At 50.5% G+C, this 26,702-nt stretch overlaps 1 protein-coding gene across 5 annotated transcripts in view; it reads left to right on the top strand.

Annotated features, from left to right (window-relative positions):
* Nucleotides 1-26,702, top strand: part of LOC144827899 (breast cancer anti-estrogen resistance protein 3 homolog) — a 167,561-nt gene that overhangs the window by 18,732 nt on the left and 122,127 nt on the right. The window contains exons 1-2 of one of the 5 annotated variants that reach the window (XM_078686078.1): nt 9,136-9,193; nt 10,684-10,797. In XM_078686078.1, coding sequence (XP_078542204.1) covers nt 10,690-10,797 — 108 coding nt within the window. In that variant the 5' untranslated portion in view covers nt 9,136-9,193; nt 10,684-10,689. The other 4 variants (XM_078686071.1, XM_078686086.1, XM_078686093.1 and 1 more) reach the window with 4 other exon arrangements.

Raw genomic sequence — 26,702 nt, forward strand, 5'->3', positions numbered from 1 at the left:
GCCAAGACGATGGTTTCACGAGGCAGAGGGCCGCGGCAGCGCCAGCAGGCCAAGACGATGGTTTCACGAGGCAGAGGGCCGCGGCAGCGCCAGCAGGCCAAGACGATGGTTTCACGAGGCAGAGGGCCGCGGCAGCGCCAGCAGGCCAGTCACGGATGAGTTCTTCTCGGGTCTCTCGACTCCAGGATACAACTCCCCTCCTGGTCCGGCCCTGCCCCAGTTATAGGTCTGGACCCCTTTGATGTCCGGACCCTCGCGCCTGGGGGGCCGGGAGGTCCGGGATGAGGGAGTCCAGACACCCAGCAGGGGGGTGGAGCCAGCGCCCAGGGCGGCCTGGGGTGATCGACACCTGGCGGAGGAGAGCCGTTGACGATTCCTTCTCCCATTGACTCGCCAAGTGGTCACTCTGCCTCCTGGGCGGAGGTTGGTGCCTCGATGTCGGGGCCGGCCGGGCCCAGGGTTAGGGTCGAGTTGAGGCCACGCGGCCTCGTGCTGTAGTACCCAAAATGGCGGCTGGGCCGAGGCCGGGGTGTGGATGGTGACCCGGGCCAGCTGGGTCCGGGGCTGGTGGTCTTGTGGTGGAGGGATTGCAGGGTACTTCGGGCGGTCGCCGGGGACCCTGGTTGGGGATTCAGGGAGAGCCAGGGTCCGGGTCCCGTTGTGGGGAGGGGGGACAGCCCGACCATGCGGCCTGTCCAACATGCGTCCCCCCCAGCTGAAGGCGGGGAGAGTCAGCCATCTTCCTGGGGACTCTCCTCGCTGAGGCGGAAAAAGCGTGACAGGCCGTCGGCGTTGGCGTGGTCCTGGCCTGGACGATGTTCCACCGTGAAGTCCATCCCCTGCAGGGAGATGGACCAGCGCAACAGCTTCGGGTTCTCCCCCCGCATTTGCATCAGCCATTGCAGGGGTCGGTGGTCCGTTTGCACCCGGAAGTGGGTGCCGAAGAGGTAGGGCCGGAGCTTCTTGAGTGCCCAGACTACGGCGAAGGCCTCCCTCTCAATGGTGCTCCAGCGCTGTTCTCGGGGCAGTAGGCGTCTGCTGATGAAGGCCACTGGTTGGTCGACCCCTTCGGGGTTGAGTTGGGAGAGGACGGCCCCCACACCATGATCGGAGGCGTCCGTCTGCACAATGAATTCCCGGCTGTAGTCGGGAGCCTGGAGCACGGGGGCCGTGCACATGGCGGTCTTTAATTTCTCGAAGGCCGATTGGCAGTCCGGGGTCCAGTTGACTGTTTTGGGGCTCTTCTTGGAGGTGAGCTCTGTGAGGGGCCCCACGATGCTGCCATAGTCCTTCACGAACCGCCGGTAGTATCCGGTGAGCCCCAGGAAGGCCCGGACCTCCGTTTGGGTCGTGGGGGGTTGCCAGGCCTGGATGGCAGCAATCTTGAGCTGGAGAGGGGCCACCAGCCCGCTTCCCACTTGGTGTCCTAGGTAGGTCACGGACCCTTGGCCAACCTGGCACTTGCTGGCCTTGATGGTGAGCCCGGCTTGCTGAAGGGCGTGTAGAACCTCCCGCAGGTGGCGGAGGTGGTCGGTCCACTGATGGCTGTACACAGCAATGTCGTCCAGGTAGGCGGCGCTGAAGTCTTCCAGGCCCGCCAGTACCTGGTTCACCAGCCGTTGGAACGTTGCCGGAGCGTTTTTCATGCCGAAGGGCATTACTTTAAAGTGGTAGTGCCCGTCCGGGGTAGAGAAGGCGGAACGTTCTTGGGCCCTAGGGGTGAGGGCGATCTGCCAGTAGCCCGCTGTTAGGTCGAAGATGCTCAGGTAGCGGGCGGCCCCCATCCGGTCAATTAGCTCATCTGCCCGGGGGATGAGGTGAGCGTCGGTCCTGGTAACTGCATTCAGCCCCCGATAGTCCACGCAGAACCGGAGCTCGGGGGCAACGCCCGGGGCGGCCGCCTTGGGAACCAGGACGACCGGGCTTGCCCAGGGGCTGTCTGAGGGTTCGATCACTCCTAGGGCCAGCATTTTGGACACCTCGGTCTGGATGCAGGCGCGCACCCGGTCTGGTACGCGGTACGCCCGGTGTCGAATAGGAGGGCTGTCCCCGGTGTCCACGTCGTGAAGGCACCAGGGGGTGACTCCGGGTGTGAGGGAGAACAGGGAGGCGAACCGTCTCAGGAGGGCTTGGCAGTCCTGGCGTTGTTCCGGGGACAGGGCCTCGGAGAGCTGGACCCCTTCCACTGAGCCATCCCGCTCGAGGGTCCTCAGTAAGTCCGGAAGGGGTTCGGAGTCTTCTTCCGTCCCGTTATCGGTAGCCATCAGGAGGCTGAGTTCGGATCGCACAAAATGGGGTTTGAGCCTGTTGGCATGGAGGACTCGTAGAGGGTTCCGGGCAGTCTCCATGTCGATTAAATAGGTGACGGGCCCCTTGCGTTCGATCACCTTGAAGGGTCCGGACCATTTGTCTTGGAGTGCACAGGGTTCAACCGGGGACATCACCCAGACCCGTTGTCCCGGTTCGAACTCAATGGAGGATGCGTGCTGATCGTACCATCTCTTCATGTCCTCCTGACTGGCCTCGAGATTGGCTTTGGCGGTTTCTCGGAACCGCCGGGTCTGGTTGCGGAGAGCCAGGAGATACTTGTAGACGTCTGGGGGAGTTTTCTGGGGAGGCTGCTCCCAACCTTCCTTGACTAGGCTGAGGGGGCCCCGGACGGGGTGCCCGTACAGGAGTTCAAACGGGCTGAAGCCGAGGGATTTCTGCGGGACCTCCCGATAGGCAAACAGGAGGCATGGAAGTAGCACGTCCCACTGGCGTCGAAGGGGTTCCTCTAGGCCCATAATCATTCCCTTGAGGGTGCGGTTGAACCTCTCGACCAGTCCGTTTCCTTGCGGGTGATAGGGGGTCGTGAATTTGTAGGTGACCCCGCATTGTTGCCAGAGAGACTTCATATATCTGGAGATAAAGTTCGTGCCCCTGTCGCTGACGACCTCCCGGGGGAACCCCACCCGGGAGAAGATCCCCATCAGGGCTCGGCCCACCACGGGGGCCGTCACAGTCCGAAGAGGGATGGCCTCGGGATAGCGGGTGGCGTGGTCTACTAGGACCAGGATGAACCGGTGTCCTTGGGCTGTTCGGGGGTCGAGGGGCCCCACAATGTCTATTCCCACTCGTTCGAACGGGGTGGTGACGACAGGAAAGGGTTGTAAAGGTGCTTTGATTTTTCTGCCACTTTTTCCGCTGGCCTGGCAGGTGGGGCAGGCCCTGCAGTGGTTGGTGACATCCTTTCGCATTTGGGGCCAGAAAAAATGGGTCACCAGGCGGTCGTAGGTTTTATCCTGTCCCAGGTGTCCGGCAAGGGGGACATCGTGGGCTAAGTTCAGGAGAAAGTCTCGGAAGCGAAGGGGCACCACCAGTACCCGACTGGCTCCTAGTTCTGCAATTTTCTGCTCGCTGTAGAGCAGGTCTTGGTCCCAGTAGATCCAGTGGGCCCCCGAGGAATCCCCTGTGCTTTGGGCCAGGGCTTGCTGCCGGAGTCCTTCGAGAGAGGGACATGTTTTCTGTTCGGCCCGGAATTGTTCCTGAGTGGGGCCTCCCTCCTGATGCCATTGTGCCAGGTCAGGGACGTCCCGAAGCTGGTCGGATCCTTCTTCTGTTTGGGTCGAGGGACTGGCTTCTGGGGCGGCCTCCTCTGGGATGAGCGCGGGAGGAGGTTCCGGCCACTCGGGCTCTTCTAGACTGGGGACCGCGCGGGCGGTCATGGACCGGGTCGTGACGCAGACCCATTCGGGGAGGCCGAGCATCCCCAGGTGTTCCCTTCGTTCGACAGCTGCCCAGGGAGAGCTTTCGAGGTCGTTTCCTAGGAGGCAATCCACGGGGGCATCATCGCGGACGGTGACCCTTAACATCCCTGTTACTCCTCCCCACTCGAAGGGGACGCAGGCCATGTGGCATAGACTTTCGGAATTGTCTGCTGATCGGACAGGGCAAAGAATGTCCGGCAGGATTTGGTCTGGGGTGACAAGGTGGCGTCGGACCGCCGTTACACTGGCCCCGGTGTCGCGGAGGGCTTCCGCCCGGCGGCCATTAATGTTGACCCACTGACTGTACTTCTGCGTGTTGGCGGGAAGGGGGGCCCGCGGAACCATCTCTCTCTCCCCCAAGCAGACCAGCGCCATGGCGGCTGGTGCCCACTCAGAGGGGTCGGTCTCGTACTCTTCTTGGTCTTCCGGGATTAGTTCTTCCCCTAGGGCGGCCGCTGCGACCTGGCGGGGGGTAGTGTTCGGATTCTTTGGGCAGTTGGGATCACTGGCGTAGTGGCCGGGTCGCTGGCATCTGTGGCACATAACGTTGGCCCGGAAACCGGCCCGGATGGCTGGGCTCCCTCGGCCGACCGGGGTCGAGGGGCTGCTTGTGGGTGACAAGGGGCCGGGGTCTCTCCCCCGACCCTGGCCTCCTCCTCCTCCTCCCCGGGGGCGATGGGGCCCGGGGTATGGTCTGGATGATTCGCTGGGTCCGTTCCGGCCAACTCGGGTGCTTTCCCACCGGTCGGCTTCGGCGGCGAGTTGTCGAGGTTCGGTTAGTTTACTGTCCAAGAGGTGTTGCCGGAGTTCCACGAAACAGTTGTTAGACAGGTGCTCCCATACGATAAGGTCAAAAAGTTGTTCGTAGGTGGTCACTTTGTTGCCCTTGATCCACCCTTCGAAGGCTCGACTAAAGAAGTTCACGTACTCCACCCAGGTTGTACCCGGAATCCGCTTGCAGTCGCGGAACCGCTGGCGGTACATCTCGGGTGTGAGCCCGTATCGAGTGAGGAGGGCGGCCTTCATGTGGTCGTAGGATGTCATCAGATGGTCCGGGAGTTGCAGCAGGGCGTCCCGCCCTTCGTTGACAAACCTCCCCCATAACCCGGCTCCCCAGTCGCTCCGTGGAATCCGGTGGGAGGTCATGGCCACCTCATAGGCTTTAAACCACTGCTGTATATCATCGTTCTTGTGGTAATCCCGGATGACATCTTTGGGGATGTGAACCTTGGGCTCGGTAGAGGCAGGCAGGGTCGGTCGTTCGGGGAACCCGAGTTCTTTATTCTGTTTCTGGATTTCCAGTTCCTTGAGGTTGCGCTCATGTTCGTACGCTAGTTTCTTTTCCTCTAGCTCTCTCTGTTTTTGCTTCTCTTCTCGCTCCTCTCGGAGCCGTAAGTGTTCCAGAGTTATTTTTTGTTCCGCCAGCTTGAGTTCTCCATCCAAGCGAAGTCGGGCCAGTTCTAATTCGTGGAGTCTGCTTTTTTCTCTTTCTCGGATCTCTTCCAGGGAGAGACCCGCTCTTCTTTCTTCAGTTGGTGCGGGGCTCGTCTCGGTTGTTCGTGTTCGGGGTACGGCCGTACCCGTTTCTGCCCAAGCTTCTAGGGCTCGTTTGAAGTCTTCCTTTGTGCTAAGACCTGTGGTTGGAAGGCCAAGTTCTATGCAATATTGCTTCAGTTCCCGGTGGTTGTAGTCTTCCAATTTTTCCATCTGGAATGTTTCCTTTGTTCCGCTCTCTGTTGTCATGGTGGTTGTGTGTCGTGGGGCGAGTGACTTTCTGTACGATTATGCGTAGGTTCGGATCCCGTCGCTGGCCACCAATGTTAGACGGGGACTCTGAGGGTCGGCCGAATACTGAGGGAGAGGTCCCCGATGAGGACCGTCTCCGGCGATCGTACAGACAAGTCACCTCCCTCCCCACAAATAGGCACCACACCAGGTCGAGTTCAATGCTTTATATAAGGTACGTAAGGCAAGGATAGTAGCGATACAGGATATCTCGGACCGGAGGGTCCTCTCACTTCTAGTCTCTGTAAGGAAAAGGGGGTAGCGGGACAGTCTTGGTACCGGGTCGGTACAGGGGGTGGCAAGAGGCGAGCTCACAATCCTCGAGCTGGAGAGTCTGTGAGCCGGGCCGCGGCAGCGCCAGCAGGCCAAGGCGATGGAGTCACGAGGCAGAGGGCCGCGGCAGCGCCAGCAGGCCAAGTCGATGGTTTCACGAGGCAGAGGGCCGCGGCAGCGCCAGCAGGCCAAGACGATGGTTTCACGAGGCAGAGGGCCGCGGCAGCGCCAGCAGGCCAAGACGATGGTTTCACGAGGCAGAGGGCCGCGGCAGCGCCAGCAGGCCAGTCACGGATGAGTTCTTCTCGGGTCTCTCGACTCCAGGATACAACTCCCCTCCTGGTCCGGCCCTGCCCCAGTTATAGGTCTGGACCCCTTTGATGTCCGGACCCTCGCGCCTGGGGGGCCGGGAGGTCCGGGATGAGGGAGTCCAGACACCCAGCAGGGGGGTGGAGCCAGCGCCCAGGGCGGCCTGGGGTGATCGACACCTGGCGGAGGAGAGCCGTTGACGATTCCTTCTCCCATTGACTCGCCAAGTGGTCACTCTGCCTCCTGGGCGGAGGTTGGTGCCTCGATGTCGGGGCCGGCCGGGCCCAGGGTTAGGGTCGAGTTGAGGCCACGCGGCCTCGTGCTGTAGTACCCAAAATGGCGGCTGGGCCGAGGCCGGGGTGTGGATGGTGACCCGGGCCAGCTGGGTCCGGGGCTGGTGGTCTTGTGGTGGAGGGATTGCAGGGTACTTCGGGTGGTCGCCGGGGACCCTGGTTGGGGATTCAGGGAGAGCCAGGGTCCGGGTCCCGTTGCGGGGAGGGGGGACAGCCCGACCATGCGGCCTGTCCAACAATTGGTATAGGGAAATATAAGTATAGTAGTAATATAGGGAGGTACGAGTTAATTTGAGCGGAGGACATGTGAATCTGTTAGTTGGATTGAGTAGAGTAATGGAAGGATAGAAGAGGGAAGAAACCAGAAGGGTTGATTCGGAAATAAGTTGATTTCTGGGGTGAGTAAATGAGATATGGAGGAGGGAAGAACCTGTAGAAAGGGATTAGGGTAAAAGAGGATCAATAGAAAAATGAGGTTTGGGATGAGTGAAAGGAGAGATACCATGAGGGAGAATGTAGTAGGGTTGTTTGTGAAATTATAGTAGTAAACCGATGTTTGGGGTGAGCCAGGGGGTGTGGAGGAGGGAGAGTCTGGGAAGGGTTATTTTGGAGATTGTAGTAGTAGAAAGGGTTTGGGATGAGAGAGAGTGAAAATAGAGGATAAATTGATAGAGGTGTAGGGTGATAGTAGGACAGCATAAAGCTTTAGCGAGAGCAATTATATTTTTCCTTATACAATAGGACTAATTTAATAAATATATAGATACATGATTACATAATAAGGGAATATATGTCTAAGGAATATAATATATTGAAATGTGTGTGTTTTGTTTTTCTGAAGTAGAGAGAGGAGATATTGATGTAGTGGTTTTCTGTGAATGATTTGTATGTTCAGTACTGCAGGTGAGTGGTATTTGAATAGTACAGGGGTGGTGATGTGTTTTGGAGAAGAGTATGTAGTCTGTAAGAGGGAATGGTTAAAAGTGTTTGTGGTACATTTTATCAAGGGAATAGGTCATGTGTGTGGCGGAGCGGCGTGTAAGGATTGTATGGTTGTGTATAATTTGTAAATAGAGGAGGCAGGTGTTGGTGGGTGGTGTGATGGAAGGCTGAGTATAGGGTTTGTCACGATAAAAGTAGAGGATAGAGCTGGTGTTTTGTTTGAACACGGAGTGTGTGTCTGGATGCATTAATGTTATTTATAATGTGGTTTTGTGTTGTAGTGATTTAATACACATTGAAATCTGATTGAGGTTTGTTTGTGGTGCACAAGTAGAGTGCCTTTGCTGATATTGAGTTTGGATGTTGCCGATGTGGAGGGGCTAAGGGAGTAGCTCATAAGTGAAAATGGTGTAGCATCTCTGGCCATAGGTTCGACCCAAATAGGCAACTGCCCTGGTCCTCTCAGCCCTTAGCATTGACACCCGGGCAGGGACTCCCTGAGCCCTATGCTTAAAATTCCCCTATTGGCCAATGGAACCCTATTGCTAACCAATCAGAACCCTAACCCTAAACCCTAGAGTCAGTAGGAGATCTGGCCATATTAACCAATCGCAGCCCTAGCCCTAACAGCCAATCAAACCCTAATCCCCAAGTTCAATAGGGAACCCTAGTCCAAGTAGTCAGTCTGAACCCTAGCCCAAACATCCTCTGTAGCAACCCCTCTGATAACAAGAACCACATACAACAGCACTCAGCACTTCTAGATCGCACAGCACCAAGCGTTTAGTTGACATCTACAAAATGATTACACCACATCCATGCTATCTGAGCACACTCATAAGAACTAATTACATCAGACCGGAAGTTGAATAGTAAGTAGTAAAGTCATTACACTACTAGGACTTTGGGACCTGCCCTGCCCCTTACCCAAAAGCTTAAACTTGTTAACCTAAAGAAGAATATGACCTTGATCCTTGAATGCACAGGAAATGAGTCAAGATAAAAAGGCATTTTTATTGCCCAGTCACCTTTTGAACCTGAGCACGTTTATTTTGGAGGTGTTGCAGCACACCACCATCCCCTGCCCTCCTACTTCCAGCGCCTATGGCCTCGGAGGAGTGAGTCTCCTCCATTTTCGCCCAAGCCAGGGCTCAGTATGTGGTCCTATTCCTGTTGCCCCAGAAGTCAGTGTCACACAACACCCTACCCCCTCGCCCCCTCCCCGGATCAAGGCTGGACTGACCATGCAGTACATATGGAGGGAGAAGGGGCCCCAGCCAGCCCTGAAAAGTGCCCTATGGGAGGGGTCACACACTTTTCTTAAAACATGCAAAAATGCTGCTGAGGCTATATAACGTCCTGTGTGTATACCGTGCCAGGCTCTGGCGTATTGAAACATTGTAAGAGGCTCTTTTCAGAACTACCCCTGAGACGTATTCTTTTTATTCGACATACCTTCGCCATAGTGCTGTTAAAGTCAAACGAATTTTTTGGGAACTTTTTGGCAAAAAAAGAATTCTTGTGGGGTTAAAACTTCCTTTTAGGGCTAGTTCGCCGTAATTTTACATAAAAAAAAGGCATGAGAAATATTTCCAGTCCTGCTTTTAGCTACCAGTGAGTCCAGTACTGTCAGGGTTCAACTCTCACCGCCCGAATCAAGTGGTCAGCGCCCCCACGCCCAGCACAGGCTCCAGGCGCCCCCTGTGGGAAACTGCTGAGCAATGCACACACCTCCCCCCGCCTTCCCCTGCCTCGGAGGCAGAGCTCAGGAATTCAAGACTTCAGGGAGTGGAGCCCGGGAGGGAGGCGCGAGGAGCAGAGAGGCGGTGACTCAGGAAAGAGGTGAGGGGAGGACTCGAGGGAGGGAGAGATGAAGAGGAGGAAAGGAAGCAGGTAAGGAGGAAAGAAGGGGTGGGCAGGGGAGAGGCACGCAAGCAGGTGGGTACAAGGGGGGAAGGGGCCAGCGAGAGAAGAGGGGAATGGTTTGAGGAAGGGAGGCTGGGTGAAGGCAGTGGAAGAAAGGGGCAGGTAAGGACGGATAGAGGAAGGGAGGGAGAGAGTGATTAATGGGAGAGTTAAGGAGGAATCAGGGTCAGGCAGGGAGGGAGGTAATGAGGCGCATGTGGATATGTATCTGGATTTCAGGGCCACCTTTTCTTACCTGCCCGCTTCTCGTGAAGTAAAAGAGCATATTTTGGGGCGGGCGGTTCCGTCGTGTTTTTAAACTTCAACTCAGGTGAGCCCCACCCCGGGAGAGCCCACTATGGTGTCGCGCAGGGGTGCTGGCCGTGAGGGGTGGTAGAGGAGAGGGCTGTGGAAGATGGTGCAAGCGGTGGACCTGGAGATTTGGGTGTGGAGATGGTGTAACGGGACTGGCCGCTTAGTGGATGGGTCGTGACTGTGAGTGCTGACGGCGGCGGAGCGTGAAGTGCAGGAGCGCGATTGGGCCACAGACCTCTTGAGTGCTGATGGATGGTACTGGGAGTACTGGTGGTGGGGCAGCAGTAGAAGCTCTGTAAGCGAAGGTGGACAGGTGGAGAGTTGTATTTCCGTTGTCTCAAGGGTGACCCGCAAGATGTGACTATGCCCTGCCCACGTGTCCTGAAGGTGACCTTCTGGGTCTTCTTATGTCACTGGTTCCACTCAGTGCTTGTCCCGGGGAAGGTCTGTGCGTGCTTGTGGCTGCTGCAGGAGTGCTGGTTCTGCTATGGAAGGTCTGTGCGTGCTTGTGGCTGCTGCAGGAGTGCTGGTTCTGCTATGGAAGGTCTGTGCATGCTTGTGGCTGGCGCAGGAGTGCTGGTTCTGCTATGGAAGGTCTGTACGTGCTTGTGGCTGGTGCAGGAGTGCTGGTTCTGCTATGGAAGGTCTGTGCGTGCTTGTGGCTGCTGCAGGAGTGCTGGTTCTGCTATGGAAGGTCTTGTACTTGGCTGGTGGTTGCGGACAGTGAAGGGGCAGGAGTGGTGGTTGTGCAGTGGAAGAAGGTCTGTGAGTACTGATGTGAAGGGTGGTGGTGCAGGAATATTGGTTGTGCAGTGGAGGGTCTGGGACTGGGTGGCTGTGGAGGGCGTGCAGGGGCATTGATTATCCTGCGGAGGGTCTGTACAGTCTGGTGGTTGTAAAGATGGTTGGTGTCAGAGTTCTGGTTTTGTGTTGAAAGGTCTGTGTGGGGTGCTGCTTCTGGAGGGTTGTGTAGGAGCACAGGGCGTGCAGCGGAAGGTTTGTAATGGCTAGTGGCCGTGGAGCGTGTGGTAAGGGCACTAAGTGCCTCCCGTGATAACCTCGAGGCGCTGCTTGAAGCTGTTTAAATATAACACATCTTGTATTTTTTACAGTAAGAGATGGAGTCCAAGAAAAACAGCCTGAAGAAGGAGCTGGAGGAAGAGCTCAAGCTGAGCACAGATGACCTGCAGAGCCACGCCTGGTACCACGGGCCAATCCCACGACAGGTAAAAACACCTTTACACAGCCACGCCTGGTACCACGGGCCAATCCCACGACAGGTAAAAACACCCTGACAAGCCACGCCTGGTACCACGGGCCAATCCCACTGCAGGCAAACACACCTTGACACAGCCACGCCTGGTACCACGGGCCAATCCCACGGCAGGTAAAAACACCCTGACACAGCCACGCCTGGTACCACGGGCCAATCCCACTGCAGGCAAACACACCTTGACACAGCCGCGCCTGGTACCACGGGCCAATCCCACGACAGGTAAAAACACCGTGACACAGCCACGCCTGGTGCCATGAGCCAATCCCACGACAGACAAACACACCCTGACACAGCCACGCCTGGTACCACGGGCCAATCCCACTGCAGGCAAACACACCTTGACACAGCCACGCCTGGTACCACGGGCCAATCCCACTGCAGGCAAACACACCTTGACACAGCCACGCCTGGTACCACGGGCCAATCCCACTGCAGGCAAACACACCTTGACACAGCCACGCCTGGTGCCACGAGCCAATCCCATTGCAGGAAAACACACCCCGACACAGCCACGCCTGGTGCCACGGGCCAGTCCCGGGACAAGTAAATACACCTTGACACAGCCACGCCTGGTACCACGAGCCAATCCCACTGCAGGCAAACACACCCCGACACAGCCATTCCTGGTACCACGAGCCAATCCCACTGCAGGCAAACACAACCTGACATGGCCACGCCGGGTACCACGGGCCAATTCCATGACAGTAAATACACCTTGACACAGCCACGCCTGGTATAACGGGCCAATCCCACTGCAGGTAAACACACCCTGGCACAGCCGGATGTATGTCATTACAACGCGGGCTTTACACCGCGCTACCATTACGACGCAGCCATCACAAAGCAAGTCGTTACAACGACTTGTGCTGGATGCGCTGGATTTAGGAATAGTATGATTTACTATTCCAACTCCAGCCTACGTAACAGAAGGGAAGGTGTTGGAATAGTAAATCATACTATTCCTTAGTATATAGCGCCATCCAGCGCAAGTCGTAATGACTTGCGTTGTGATGGCTGCGTCGTAATGGTAGCGCGGTGTAAAGCCCTCGCTGTAATGGCTGTCTCCCGGCACAGCCACGCGTGGTACCACGGGCCAATCCCACTGCAGGCAAACACACCCTGACACTGCCACGCCAGGTACTACTGGCAAATCCCACGACAGGTAAATACACCTTGACACAGCCACGCCTGGTGCCACGGGCCAGTCCCGGGACAGGTAAATACACCTTGACACAGCCACGCCTGGTACCACGAGCCAATCCCACTGCAGGCAAACACACCCCGACACAGCCATTCCTGGTACCACGAGCCAATCCCACTGCAGGCAAACACACCCTGACACTGCCACACCGGGTACCACGGGCCAATCCCATGACAGTAAATACACCTTGACACAGCCATGCCTGGTACCACGGGCCAATCCCACTGCAGGTAAACACACCCTGGCACAGCTACGCCTGGTACCACGGGCCAATCCCACTGCAGGCAAACACACCCTGACACTGCCACGCCGGGTACCACGGGCAAATCCCACGACAGTAAATACACCTTGACACAGCCGCGCCTGGTACCACGGGCCAATCCCACTGCAGGCAAACACACCTTGACACAGCCATGCCTGGTACCACGGGCCAATCCCACGGCAGGTAAATACACCTTGACACAGCCACGCCTGGTACCACCGGCCAATCCCACTGCAGGCAAACACACCTTGACACAGCAACGCCTGGTACCATGGGCCAATCCCAAAGCAGGCAAACACACCTTGACACAGCCACGCCTTGTTCCACGGGCCAAGTCCACTGCAGGCAAACACACCCTGGCACAGCCACGCCTGGTACCATGGGTCAGTCCCACTGCAGGGAAACACACCCTGACACAGCCATTCCTGGTACCACGGGCCAATCCCACTGCAGACAAACACACCCTGGCACAGCCACGCCTGGTACCAAGGGCCAGTCCCGGGACAGGTAAATACACCTTGACACAGCCACGACTGGTATCACGAGCCATTCCCACTGCAGGCAAGCACACCCTGACACGGCCACTCCTGGAACCACGGGCCAATCCCACTGCAGGCAAACACACCCTGACACTGCCACGCCGGGTACCACGGGCAAATCCCACGACAGTAAATACACCTTGACACAGCCAGGCGTGGTACCACGGGCCAATCCCACGATAGGTAAATACACCCTGACACTCCCACGCCTGGTACCACGGGCCAATCCCACAGCAGGTAAATACACCCTGACACTGCCATGCCTGGTACCACGGGCAAATCCCACGGCAGGGAAACACACCCTGACACAGCCATGCCTGGTACCACCAGTGAATACCATGACAGGTAAATACACCTTGACACAGCCGCGCCTGGTACCAGGGCCAATCCCATGGCAGGTAAATACACCTTGTCACAGCCATGCCTGGTACCACAGGCTAATCCTAAAACAGGTAAACACACCCTGACACAGCCACACCGGGTACCACAGGCCAATCCCACAACAGTTAAATACACCCTGACACAGCCATGCCTGATACCACAGTCGTATTCCTGACATATAAATCCAATCACAGTGGCACCCTTGATAACAAGGGCTTAATTATGACAGGTAAATACTCCCTGTCAGAACCACAATCACACCTGATATCATGGGCAGATTCCAGACACCCAAAACAGAGCCACGCTTGACGCTACCAGGTGCCCACGCCACGACAGGTAAATACGCCTGACAGAGTCAACTCTGGTCCTCTCCAGGATAGAGCCTCAGTTGGTTAGATGAGCCCACCACACACTAGGTGAAAGCACACCAAGCCACGGCTGCCACCACGAAAGGTGAATACAATTTGACGTGTTGCACGTGTATCACATTGATGCTGCATAGGAATCTATTGGTGAAGTTCTATCAGTTCTCTCTATACACTACACACAACTGACAGCACAACAACCAGCGTCGTTCTATTTTCGAGTTCTGTGAAGAACTGATGCTGATTTATGTCTCATGTGTGTTTCACATGTCCCAGCAGGGGCATGTGGATAATTGAGTTCAAACCATGCTTGTAGCTATGATGTGCTTGCATTTTTCCTTTTTAGGTCTGCATAAAGGCAGCTTTAGTTGTTTTGCCAGTCTTTTGCCGAAAGGATATACATATGTTCATTCATAGGCAGAGAGACTGTCAATGAGTCCTCCTCATTCATTGGCCATTCCAAGTGTCTTTCGGATTTTGTTCTCATCTACCACAGCATCAGGCAGAGGGCAATGGGCCACTTAAGCCATTGGCTGTCTTCATAGTGATTGATGGCTTTTTGTCTGATTACATGTTCACATCCGCCCTATTTACTTTTTTTTCTGTGCAAACAAAAATAACTGCTACCTTTCAACAGTGGCATTTTAAATCGCCTTATTTTTTAAGCTTTTAATTTCTATTTCATTTGTTTGCAAATAAATGAAAAAAGAACTACGTGACCCATCACCTGCTTCTTAAGGCTAGATCTATTCGCTCTATTCACTTTGCCAACGCTGTCCTGTAGTTGAATATTGTTTTTTCAGGGCTGCTTTAGTTGGAACACTTGTAATCTGTGCATATATAGGATTAGTTATTTGTTTTTATGTTTTTTTTATCCAGTGTAACGGTGTAAAAACTGATCACTAAAATCGACTGAAATGTAAATAGCACATCAGAGATCGGCGCCTCAGCTTAGTCTCAGGTTGGCCTAAGGTCAGCGGTCTAGCTTCGGGGCGGACGGGACCTTGGCCCACATGCATCAAACAGAATTGCATTCGCAAACAATGCGAATCGCAAAATTCGGCCGTTTGCGCATGCAATTCTTTGTTTTGGGATGCATTAACCTTTTTTTGTTTTTTCGCAATTTAAGAATTCGCAAATTATCTGCGATTTCTTAAATTGCGATTGCATTTAAGAAATTGCAATTTTGCGATTTCTTAAATGCAATGCATTATCAAAAAATGTATGTGATTTCGCAAATTAGAAGTGTTAAATTAGCATGAAGTCAAACTTCATGCTAATTTAAGAAAAGTTTCAAAAATGCACAAAAGTGCATTTTTGACACTTTCATTTTACACTCACACATGCCCTTGGGCATGTATGTATGGAAAATGCACTGTAAGTTACATTTCTGGGGTGCAGTGGGGGGTCCTTTGGACCCCCCCTACACCCTAGAAATTGCATTCTCATTTTGCGATTCCTTAATTGCGAATCGCAAAATGATAATGCCTTCCCATTTATTCCTATGGTCCTCTAGGCCCATAGGAATCAATGTAAAGGGATTCCTTATTTGCGATTCGCAAAATTGGGAATCGCAAGTAGGGAAAAATAAGAAATCGCAAAAATATTTGCGAATTTTTAATGCATAGGTATTTGCGATTTCTAAATTGCGATTCTTTAATTTTCGCAATTTAGGAATCGCAAATACCAACAATGATGCATGTGGGCCCTTGTCCGGTGAGAATACTTAAGCACTTTTCTTTTGCGCCTTGGCAGCATCGCAGGCATTGCCGCCTCCCAGGCTGGCACTGCTAGCAAAAAAAGTTATCCAAGTATTTCAGGAATGGGCATGCCTGGAGCAGAGATATGTGCTTTTCCTTCAACACTTTCACATTCAGATCGCAGCGTGAATGTAAAACATGTACGTACTTGACAGCGTGACGCACCGAGAGCGTGTCTCTGAGTGAAAGCCTTCTGTACCATCTCTGTTTTGATGGCTTAATTAATGGCCCCCAGTAGGTGCCGGGCTTCTCCGGAAACAGTTTTGCTAAGCAAGACGAAGCCATCCGTGTAAATGTATAAATAGCCAGCCCTGCCCCACACATAACTCTGTGTCACGGAAAGCAGAAGAGATGGTCGTTTATTGGTTTACTTTATATGGTAACATGCACTTTCTCTTTTGTAGCCTTGAACCATTTGAAAGGTGTGTCTCAGCAGGCTTGCAGACTTGTATCTAGAAAGATTTCTTATAAATGCCTGACTGATTTTGCTTGTGGCACATGCACGCTGATTGTCGGCTTTGTTGAACCCAACTTAGCTCTTGAAAAAGAAGTACAATGCATTGCCCTTTTGTGTACAAGCGTAGAGAAGTGAATGTTCAGTGGCTGAGCTGTTAACTGTGTGAGAAATATGAGCTGGCATGCTTGCGTCTCCTTTTAACGTAATTGTGTGAGTACAGGCAAATCACCTTTTTCACTTGCCATGTTTTCTGGAACTGACCAATTTGGGAGTACCAAGAAGGAACTTGGTTAAGATGTGTAAACTATTCGAAAACTAAATTCTACGTTTTATTTGGCTTAAAAGACCAGAACTCAGCTCCATATGAAGTAATAGTTTTGTCTAAATATGTAGCACGTTGATTACTTAAGGTAATCTCCATGACTCTTTCCCCATTCTTCTTCGTATCATTCCTTATCAATGAGACCCTTTGCCTCCCCTCAGACAAGGTCTTTTTTTAATCTGTCTTCTAATTTTCACGTTTTGCTTCCTTCCTTCCTGGGGGTGGTGGTTATAAGTAATGCTTTGTTTAAACACTTCTTGTAAGTGTCAGGCATACCCGCCTCCTTCTTCCTTAATAGAGTCGGTGGGTGGGAAGTCAAGGAATGGGGTAAAACGGAGAAAGAGTAACAGAGATTACCTCCTCCACAGACAGGGTAGTGGGGATTACGCCTCCTCTCTTCCTCATCACATTCCTTATCAGTGATATAGTCAAGTCAGTGGTTGAAGAAGTCGAAAAAAGAAGACACCATACACCAGAAATCATATTCAATTCCAGGTGGTCCTTTTACTAAATCTTAGAAAGTAAAAAAGCATGTAACACCATCAATTTACACCAACATTAGGAACAGACTGGCCCAGCACCAAATGTGCATGATCAGTCACCATCTTTTTTTTCAATTTATTAGTATTAATCAGATCAAACACACCATTGGGAAACCAAAGGGTACATTTAACTTTGTGCTTCATACGTTTTACATTCATTATTTACATCTCAGGCAAAAAGAAACAAGCATTGGAAATGCAATAGGTCTCGCAGCATTAGAGTTAGTGCTTTTAGAATTGTTTATGGGTTTTTTTGTAAATCTTAAGCATTTTTGTTTCCTGTAGCCAATGCTAAAGAATTAAAAAAAAAAAAGCCATAAACATTTCTAAAAGCTCTAACTCAAATGCTCCGAGACCTATTGCACTGTGTGAGGGTGAGGGGTTGAGGGTGAGTGAGGGTGAGTGAGGGTGAGTGAGGGTGAGTGAGGGTGAGTGAGGGTGAGTGAGGGTGAGTGTGAGTGAGGGTGAGTGTGAGTGAGGGTGAGAGTGGGTGAGTGAGGGTGAGTGAGGGTGAGTGAGGGTGAGTGAGGGTGAGTGAGTGAGGGTGAGTGAGGGTGAGTGAGTGAGGGTGAGGGTGAGGGTGAGGGGTTGAGGGTGAGGGGTTGAGGGTGGGTGAGGGTGAGTGAGGGTGAGTGAGGGTGAGGGGTTGAGGGTGAGTGAGGTGTTTTTTTTTTTTTTTAAAGGCACAAGCAGGCTCTTTGGAGCAATTATACTGCATTCCTCTTTCCTATAAACGCTGACACTTTGAAGTTAGCCTAGAGCAAAATAAAAAGCTTCCCATGTAAACACAGCTTGACATTTTATTTGGGTGAGTAGTTTATGTATGTCCTGGAAAATACCTTAAGAAATGGGTCGAAAACAGAGTTGCCTCTTAAGTATCATCAACACATTTATTTCAACAAACCAGTTTTAACAGGCTGGGTTGCGTATTAATATTTTTTGGAGTCAAAGGATGTACAGTCTGTGCCAAGTTTTGCTGTTTACAATACATGGTGAAGTCGGGGAGCTGGTAAACTGTGCACGAGGGGCATGCGTGATTCGTAAATGCTACAGCAGTGAGAGTGAAGACAACCAATGAGAGACGACTAGGTCCGTGCACTGGGAGACGGTGTGAGTATCGCAGCCAATGGGAAGCCAAAAAGGCCCTGCTGGCTCACGAGAAGCAGGCGTGAACTGCTGTGCGATTGGCTGAAAGGCTCATGAAGATCGCCGACAACAGCAACCGATACACGAGGAGTAGGCGTGCAGGGCTTGTGACTGGGGCAGGGGAGGGGCTTGCGGGCGGCTTCCCTAGGAAATTGACGTAGCTGTAGATTCAAAATGGCCGCCGGGTTTACGTGCGGTCATTCACGTCCTTGCAGTATTACAGCTCCACAATGTATCTCATGTTCGCTCTTTATTATTTCTAGCGGCTGAGTCGGGTCGGGTTGGGCCCTTTTTACTCTGCCATTGTAGATTCCTTGCTAGCTCTATGTTTGCGGGAGGGGTTAGGGTTGCAAGGCTACTGCTGGCATTTAGAATGTATTTCGAGTTAAGTTTTCATACTGCTCCAAAAGCACGCGGAGTTAACGTGTTTTCACTGCTCGCTTTTCAGGTAGTTGTACAAGTGCGCCCCCAAAAATCCCAGTGCATGAATTCTTTCTCTTTGCTAAGTAAAAAAACAAGCCTTTCACCGTAACACGGCTGGCAGGGGAGGGGGCGGAGAGGGGAGAGGTGCGACACGGCAGTAGGAGGAGGAGGGGGGAGGAGAGTAGGGGAGGCACGGCCTAGCGGCAGGCAGGCAGGGGAGGAGAGGAGGAGGGGGGAGGAGAGTAGGGGAGGCACGGCCTAGCGGCCGTGCAATCAAGTAGTGAGGGGGCGGAGCTGGGGGAGGCTGTGAGAGAGAGTAGGCAAGGCAGGCGGCTGGGGGCATGTGCACGCGCTTTTAAGCTCAATGCACATGCGCATTGAGCTTAAAAGTCACGGGCACTGCAAGGAATCGCCACGATTCCTTGCAAGTTAGATAAAGTCTGGATGAGCCCCTATAGTCTCGCTTGCTCGATGCGCATGCGCATCGACAGGCGAGACCTAAAAAGAAAGTATGAAATCATAAGTGCGAAGGTGGGAGTAAAAGAGAAACAAGAAAGCCTAAAGGGGGAAACAGACCAAGAGGCTTGCAGCTCCAGAAATTCAATCAGTCGGCCATAGAATAAATAAAAGAAGGCTGCTACAAATAAGAAATACAACATCCCTAAAAAGCATAGATACATTCCATTGCCGCAGAGAACCCCCCCCCCCCCAACATTGCAAACATTAATAGGCATCAGTCTACAGCTCCCAATTAAATTGCTCCCATATTCTGTCAAACACCCTGAGTGACCGAACACCCCTTACTCTGTCCAGAGCCAGCACTGATTTGTGTATTTGCCGAATTGATGCCCACCATTCAGTAGCCCGCGGGGGAATGGCCAAGACCCAAGATCTAGCTATACAGAGCATGGCAGATACTATAAGTATAGACAACAGTCTTCTCAGCCTAATATCAAACTCCAATCTGTATCCTAACATTATTTCCATAGGGGTTAATTGAAGCTCATATCCTAAACCTGCTGATGCTATCCGGCACACCTCTTCCCAGAATGCCTTCAAAACAGGATATGCATGTAACATGTGTAGGATATCTGCTGCTTGACATCTGCACTTGGGGCAGCTAGTTTTGTCGGGATGTAAGTTTGCACTCCACCTCATAAGTTTATCTGGTGTATAGTATAACGTGCAAACAGTCTTAAATTGCTGCAGGTTTTTAACTTCACTGAGTGCACAGCACCCTCAACTGTCTCTAACGCCCTGTATATTTCTGATGGTAACACCTCCTGGGAAAGCACGCTGCTCCATTTAGATGCCAAGCGCAGACTATCATCCTTCCTATCCTTGCAAAGTCCTTGGTATAATGTGCTAATCACTGATTTCCATTTAGCCCTGAGGCTTATTAGATAAAATGGATGGAGTCTCTGATTGAGTTATTGCTTTGCCATCGGTACAAAAATAATCCTTCAGCTCTAAATATTTGAAAAAATGACGATGAGGAAGGCCGGACTCATTTGGTTGCCCAATAAAATTACGTAGGCCATCCAGATCGAATAACTGCCCCTCTGTTGGTACGCCTAATGTATGCCAGTCTTCACAGGCCCAATCATAAAACACTGCAGGAAAAGCCAGGTTATCCCAGAGCGGTGTGACCCCATGTATTAACTTTATGGAGTACTTGGCACAGATCTCTCGCCAGATAGTTACAGTATCCTTGACAAACTGAAACCTTACCTGTTTGTAATAATTAGGGTCTGCTATTTGATAGGGAAAAAAACCTGCTCTCAGTATCCAGTGCTGAATAATAACAGAATACAGGTAAATCCGGATCCTCTGGAACAAGCAGAATACGCAAACGACTGGCAAAATCTACCCATAAATATAGCTTAAAATCCGGGAACTGCAAACCCCCCTGTCGGTACAGTAGTTTTAATAAGCTTATAAAATGCTTTGCCCGCCTATACCATTAACTAAAACTGCTTAAAGCCCCCTCTAACTTCTCTTCTTAAAAAACATGTTGGGCACCCTTAGTGGTATAGATCAGAAAAGATAACAACATTTAGGGATGTCATTCATTTTTATTATATTACAGCAACCTATATTGCTTATTGGAAGCTTTCCTATAATGCTTATTGGAAGCTTATTCCTAAATCGGAATTTTTGAATCACAGATTATAACAGGGGCTCATAGTTCAATTTAAAAATCTTGTCTATCTTGGCACATAATTTAATTCCCAAATAAGTAGCTGTATTTTCTACCCCGGTATTGATCTAGCTGACTCATAGTTCAGCAGTAACTGTGTTTGTACTATATTCAATTTATAGCCAGAGACTGACCCGAATTTCCAAGGCCGCCTCCTCTATGCACATCATACCTTTCCTGGTTCATCAGAGTATATTGCCACATTGTCCGCATATGCGCTCATCTTTAATTCACATTCACCAGATACCACGGCTGATCCCAACATTCGTCTGTAATGCCAACAAATAAGGCTCTAAATACAGTGCAAAGAGCAGAGGAGAGACCAGGCAGCCCTCCCATGTGCCTCGCTCTATCTTAAAGGGTGATGAAGGTATGCCTACATATATCAATTTAGCAGAAGACACTCGTACAAAGCATGTACCAATTTACAAAATTGCTTACCTAGCCCAAAGGCCTCCATTGTACTCCATAAAAATTCCCAGGTAACCCGATCAAAAGCCTTCTCAACGGCCAATAAAATCATAGCCAATTTTGGCCCCCTTTTGTCTGCTACATTGAAAACAGCAATGCCAGTGTTTATATGGCTTGTGGAGTCCCTGCCTGGAATAAAGCTGTGTTGCTTGGATACTAATTCTGGTAGGATCAGGGCAAGCCGCATAGCCAAGAATTCGCATCTGCATTGATAAGACAGATGGTTCTCTACGAACCCATCTCCTCTGATGGTTTGCCCTTTTTTCTAAATATTGCTATGTTGGTCATATTCCAAGTATCTGGAGGTATACCATCTTCATCTATACACTGTGTTACCCATAAGATTTGTGGGATTATAATGTCCTTAAATGTTTGTAAAATTCAAAATGGATTAGATCATCGCCTGCTGTTTCACCAGAGGGCAGGGCAGTGATAGCAGCCTCTAGTTTCCCAAAAGTTATATCCCTACTAGGCAATACTGCCTGTGATTCTGCTGCTATTGGTAGCCTACTGCTTTCTACATAGGTTGCTGCTTCTACTATGCAAGATATTGGAGGTTGGCTATATAGTGCTTGATAAAATGTAGAAAGCTTCTCAACAATGGCTTGGGGAAGGGTTTAGACTATACCATAATTACCTTTAATACTCTGGATCAGGCTTCTGGCCATCCTGTCAGAAATCTGATGGTTCAACACACTGCCAACCTGATCCCTGTATTCATACTGAAAGGCCTTTTTTTTGGCATAGGTGGCTGCAGTTTTCTCCCTCAAGTCATGACTTAATGTAGACCACTTGTTAATAAGCTGCATATGCAAAGCTCGCTCACCAGCATGCCCTGTCCTGATTTCTGCAGTGTGGGACACTTCTAATTGTAAAATCTCCAGGGCCAGTTGATTGACACCATTTAGAGTGTCCCTATTTTGTACATAAATAAACTGTGCTGTCACACTCCTGATATAAGCATTAAGTGTTGTCTATACTACCAAAGGTGATGCTGTCCCGAGTTATCCTCCGGAAATCCTGCGAGAGAACTTTCCACCACCTTACGACATTCTAAGTTACTAAAGAGGTGTCTTGGCAACGAAAACTGATGCCGTCGAGCACCTGCCCATGACAGGTTCATACCTAAAGTAATAGGGTTATGGTCCGCTGACACTTTAGGGCATATCTCCATTTCAATATCCTGAGGTTCACCCATTTAACAAATATCATGTCGATCCAGGAGTAGTGCTTATGTGGTATGAATAATACGTATACCCGGGCATTGTAGGATACATTGCCCTCCAGGCATCTATAAGCCCATGTAGCTGGACAGGTTCGACAATGGAAGCCCTCATCTTTACCATTCGTGAGGAAGCCGAATGATAATTGTATCTATTGCATACTTCATCATGCAGTTAAAGTCTCCCATTACCACCATTTCCCCAGAACAATCCAGCAGTTTCAAGTATTGCTCGTACATCATCTCGGGGTCATCAACATTCGGCCCTTAGACTGCACATATTACAAATTTCCGATTGGCCACTAGAAGTTGGACAATTGCCCATCTGCCTCTAACATCAGATCAGTCAATCAGGGATTTGTAAAGTGCGGCGACTCACCCAAGAGGGTCTCAAGGCGCTGGGGGATGGGGGGCTGCTGATCCATCTGGGTATGGAGGTTTCGTTTAAGAGCCAGGTCCTTCCTGAATTGGGTCAATTCCAGGAATGTCTTTAAAAAAGGGATTGTGCTGATCCTCTAGAAAAAATGCTAAAGGAGTCACGAGTGACTAGGTCCGCTATTTCAAGGAAGGATATAGATGGGGATCCATATGTTGGATCGTAATGCCCTCACACACCCTTTCAGGTGTCAGGCTTCATCATGTGGGCTGCTCCTCGTTGGGTCGGCGGTGCAATACCCAACGGGCTCCCTAAAATAGGGGCACTTTGTCTTAGACCTTCTATCCAACTGCTGTTTGGTGAAGTGCGGGTGTGGGGCCAGAACTGTGTAGATGTGATGGAGGGATTTAAAATAGGATTGGGAGTACCTAGAAGGACAAACTTTATTCTGGAGGTCTCCTACCCTAACTAAAAACAGTGTACAAGGCACTCGCCCGAGGATAATGGCTCGTATGGTGGTGTCCTTGTTAGAGTGTGTTGGTCAACATGTTTCTGGCTTTCCTGTTCACTAAACTAGTGATTCTTCAGGACCTTGATAAGCGTTATCTACATCTAATGCAAGCGGCGTACAGGGTCGCACACACAAGAAGTGTATATTAGACACAAGTACCTTATTACAACCTGGAACTACCCAATTCAGATGGTCCCCAGGCTTCAAAGGTACCGGTGGATTCATGCACAAGGCATTGCTCCTGTGTGTGAAGAAGGTTAGCGCACTGTGCGTGTGCCCCTTGACCTGCCCAATCCACCGGGTCCGGAATACCAGGAATACAATGGAGAAGAATCTATCGCCTTTATCTTCCTGTGGAACCGGTTCCATGTGTATTAGACATTTCTAGGAGCGGCGAAAAGGTATCTGTGAAGTGGTTGGTTCATTTTGTTTAATAAAGGGATCAACATAGTGTTCAGCGGTAACCCAACAATACCTCTAACATGCTCCAACAATAATTATACCCTTTCCTTGGACATAAACTGTGAAGAAGGGTCATGCCTTTCTAGTCATTCCCACTTCCCAGAGACCTGAGAGAAGAATGTCTTTCAATAATGCACTGGTGACAGCAGCCTCAGTTACCTCTGTAACTCTGCTTAGCCGCGAAGCTGATGGGGAAGGCCTGCTCCTTTTCAAAGAGCGGCTAGAAGATTTGGATCTTGATCTCAATCTAGAGGGAATTCTAGAGTAAAAATCTTTTTCTGTGACCCTAGATTTACCTCTGGCCTGTGGCATGATTGTACAGCTTTGTAGAGCAATTGCTCCATGGTAAGGACGCAAAGTTAGCCCACAAAAATCCTCAGGTCATCATCCAGTGAGTACATAACCCCCTCTAGCCCAGCAGCGGCTGCTTCCTTAACCCCTTGCATGCTGATGACGGCCCCCATCCGTCATGCACTACAGTGCTCGTGTGCTTATGACGGCTGGGGGCCGTCATAAACCCATCCACTCGCGATTTTGCAGCACAGGGGGAAAATCGCTGCAGCATGGAAGGAGTTAAGGGTCGCCAGTAGTCTCTCCACTCTGAACCCGGAAACAGTATCGCTAGTGATAGATGGCGGACACACGTCTGACACCTGGATAATAGAATACCACTAGGTTCCGTCAAAGAAACAGGAACCTTTCACACTAAGAATTAACTCTAAAGGTCACTCCCAGGAAGGGAGGGTCTTAAGGAAAAACAAAAATAGAAGAAGGACTAAAAAAGTAGAAACTTTTGGGTGAGGCAAAGTGCTAGACCAGGAAGAGCCCCAGGCAATTTTCCTTTTGGTGGCTTGAAACAACGTAGGCAGTGGTGTGGATCTTTCTTAAATATCTGCTTGCCCAAGGGATAAAGTGCTCCATAATTTTACTTGTCCTGTAAAAAAATCCACCCATCCCCTTTGGTGGTATGCAGTGAGGTGACAGATTAGGGCATTGTTCTCATTATATCAAGGCTCTGATAAGAGTGTCTCAAATTAATGCCATATTCTATCATGGTTGGGCAGGTGTCTGGTGGTCCCATATTTCTGCAAATCAATATGAAGGGACTGAAGTAGGTGAAAAGCGAAAAGCGGTAGTTCCAATGTGAGGATGCCCCTGTGACTCTGTGAGCACCAACCAACTTGCACGGTGACAGGTATAGAACGATTCCTCTCCAGTCTCTTCCCACACTGGAACATGTTGGAAGTTTACTGCTGACAAGGACACGAATAGAACGTTTTTGCAGGATAAGTGAAAAAAAGGGGTGTAAAAAAGTGAATTTGCAATAGCTCAGCGGATTTTAGCATGAGCAAGTATAACATATATTTTTGAATTCCATCTTCACCATAGTGTTTCTGGGCACTCGGCAGATATGTATTGTTACCCTACTCAGTATTAAGCATTTTATCAACCTCAGAAGGATGAAAGTTGAGTGTACCTGCCAGGAAGGAAACCTGTGACCGTGTATATTTTCTCATTAAAAAATGGAATTCATGTCGGAGGGGGGTCTGATCTAAGTGCCTCAGAAGGTGAGGTAAGCTAGACGACAAGGAAGAGCATCAAGAGAGTGGAATTCAAGGAGAATACATGTTATAAGTGTATATCATATGCATGTATGGCCTAATCTAGGTTCCATTTAATAATGAGACATAATTATAATGTGATTGTGGAAACCCTATTGTTCTTTACTCGCCTCAGCACTGTTACTCCAGTCCAAAACAATGTGAAGAATACGCTGTATGCTGAACTGTTGATGTTCTGTTTTATTGAAAAAAATGGAAAGTATGATTTCCAGGGATGTATGATGGTACAACGCGGTACATAACACCGCAGTACCATCACAACGCAGCTTTTGCAGCGCAAGTCATTACCACGACTTGCGCTGTAGGGTGCTGGATTTAGGAATAGTATGATTTACTATTCCAACTCCAGCCTACGTACAGTAGGGAAGGTGTTGGAAAAGTAAATCACACTATTCCTTAGTCTAGAGCGCCCTCCAGTGCAAGTCGTGGTAACGACTTGCGTTCTAAAATCCACGTTGTAATGGTTGCGGTGTTATGACCGCGTCGTAATGGTTGTTTCCCGGTTTCCGGATGTATGATGGTACAACGCGGTACATAACACCGCAGTACCATCACAACGCAGCTTTTGCAGCGCAAGTCATTACCACGACTTGCGCTGTAGGGTGCTGGATTTAGGAATAGTATGATTTACTATTCCAACTCCAGCCTACGTACAGTAGGGAAGGTGTTGGAAAAGTAAATCACACTATTCCTTAGTCTAGAGCGCCCTCCAGTGCAAGTCGTGGTAACGACTTGCGTTCTAAAATCCACGTTGTAATGGTTGCGGTGTTATGACCGCGTCGTAATGGTTGTTTCCCGGTTTCCATACCTGTTAACATTTTGTGAATTCCTGAAAGTCTTTAATCTGCACCCATTCACGTACATATCCACTTTTTTGTCTTTCTTTAAGAATTGTCCCCTGGCCTATTCATGTTCCCCATTACGGGGGGGTACACTGATTATCCCTCAATTTCTTTCTAAATATTGGCATGCATCAAAAACATTGACTAAAACATGCCTTAGAGAAAGTTTAGTAAAGCGATTTTTTTCAGGTTTCAAAAGTTTTATGTATATGTGTTATTTTGAAGCAGAAGGTCACCTATCTTCCTTTAGGTTTCATCATACAATCTGGGAGAATTCCATGAGCATTGTAAGTAGCCTCATATTGCTAAATACTGCAAGTGTATAGATGTTTATGCACTGAGCCCACACTCGGTAATGGCGCTGCCCTGGCTACACTCCCTTACAGTGTTGGTTCTAATAATAAAGGCTTTCTTTTAATGAATCCTACATACAGGTTTAAACCATTTAATCTTGTACAAATCTTGCTTTAGTGACAGACAATCCTTTCACTGATTGGTACTGTGAACTGGCACCAAAGACATGAACGGTACAAAAGGGGGTGGTGATGGACGGAGCATCTGAATCAATCAAACACTCACACTCAGTCAAAAGATCTGGATTTAATCCATCACCGTTCTTTAGCTCACTCTGCCACCCCAGTTCAGACATGGCTATATGCAAATCAGTCTGACCCTGTGCCTAATGGGAACAGTCCAGCCCGAACTGCCAAGCCATGTCTTCCCTGGACCGGAATCAAACTTCCAAAGACCG

This window comes from Lissotriton helveticus, chromosome 1_1, assembly GCF_964261635.1.
Source record: "Lissotriton helveticus chromosome 1_1, aLisHel1.1, whole genome shotgun sequence".
NCBI lineage: Eukaryota > Metazoa > Chordata > Amphibia > Caudata > Salamandridae > Lissotriton > Lissotriton helveticus.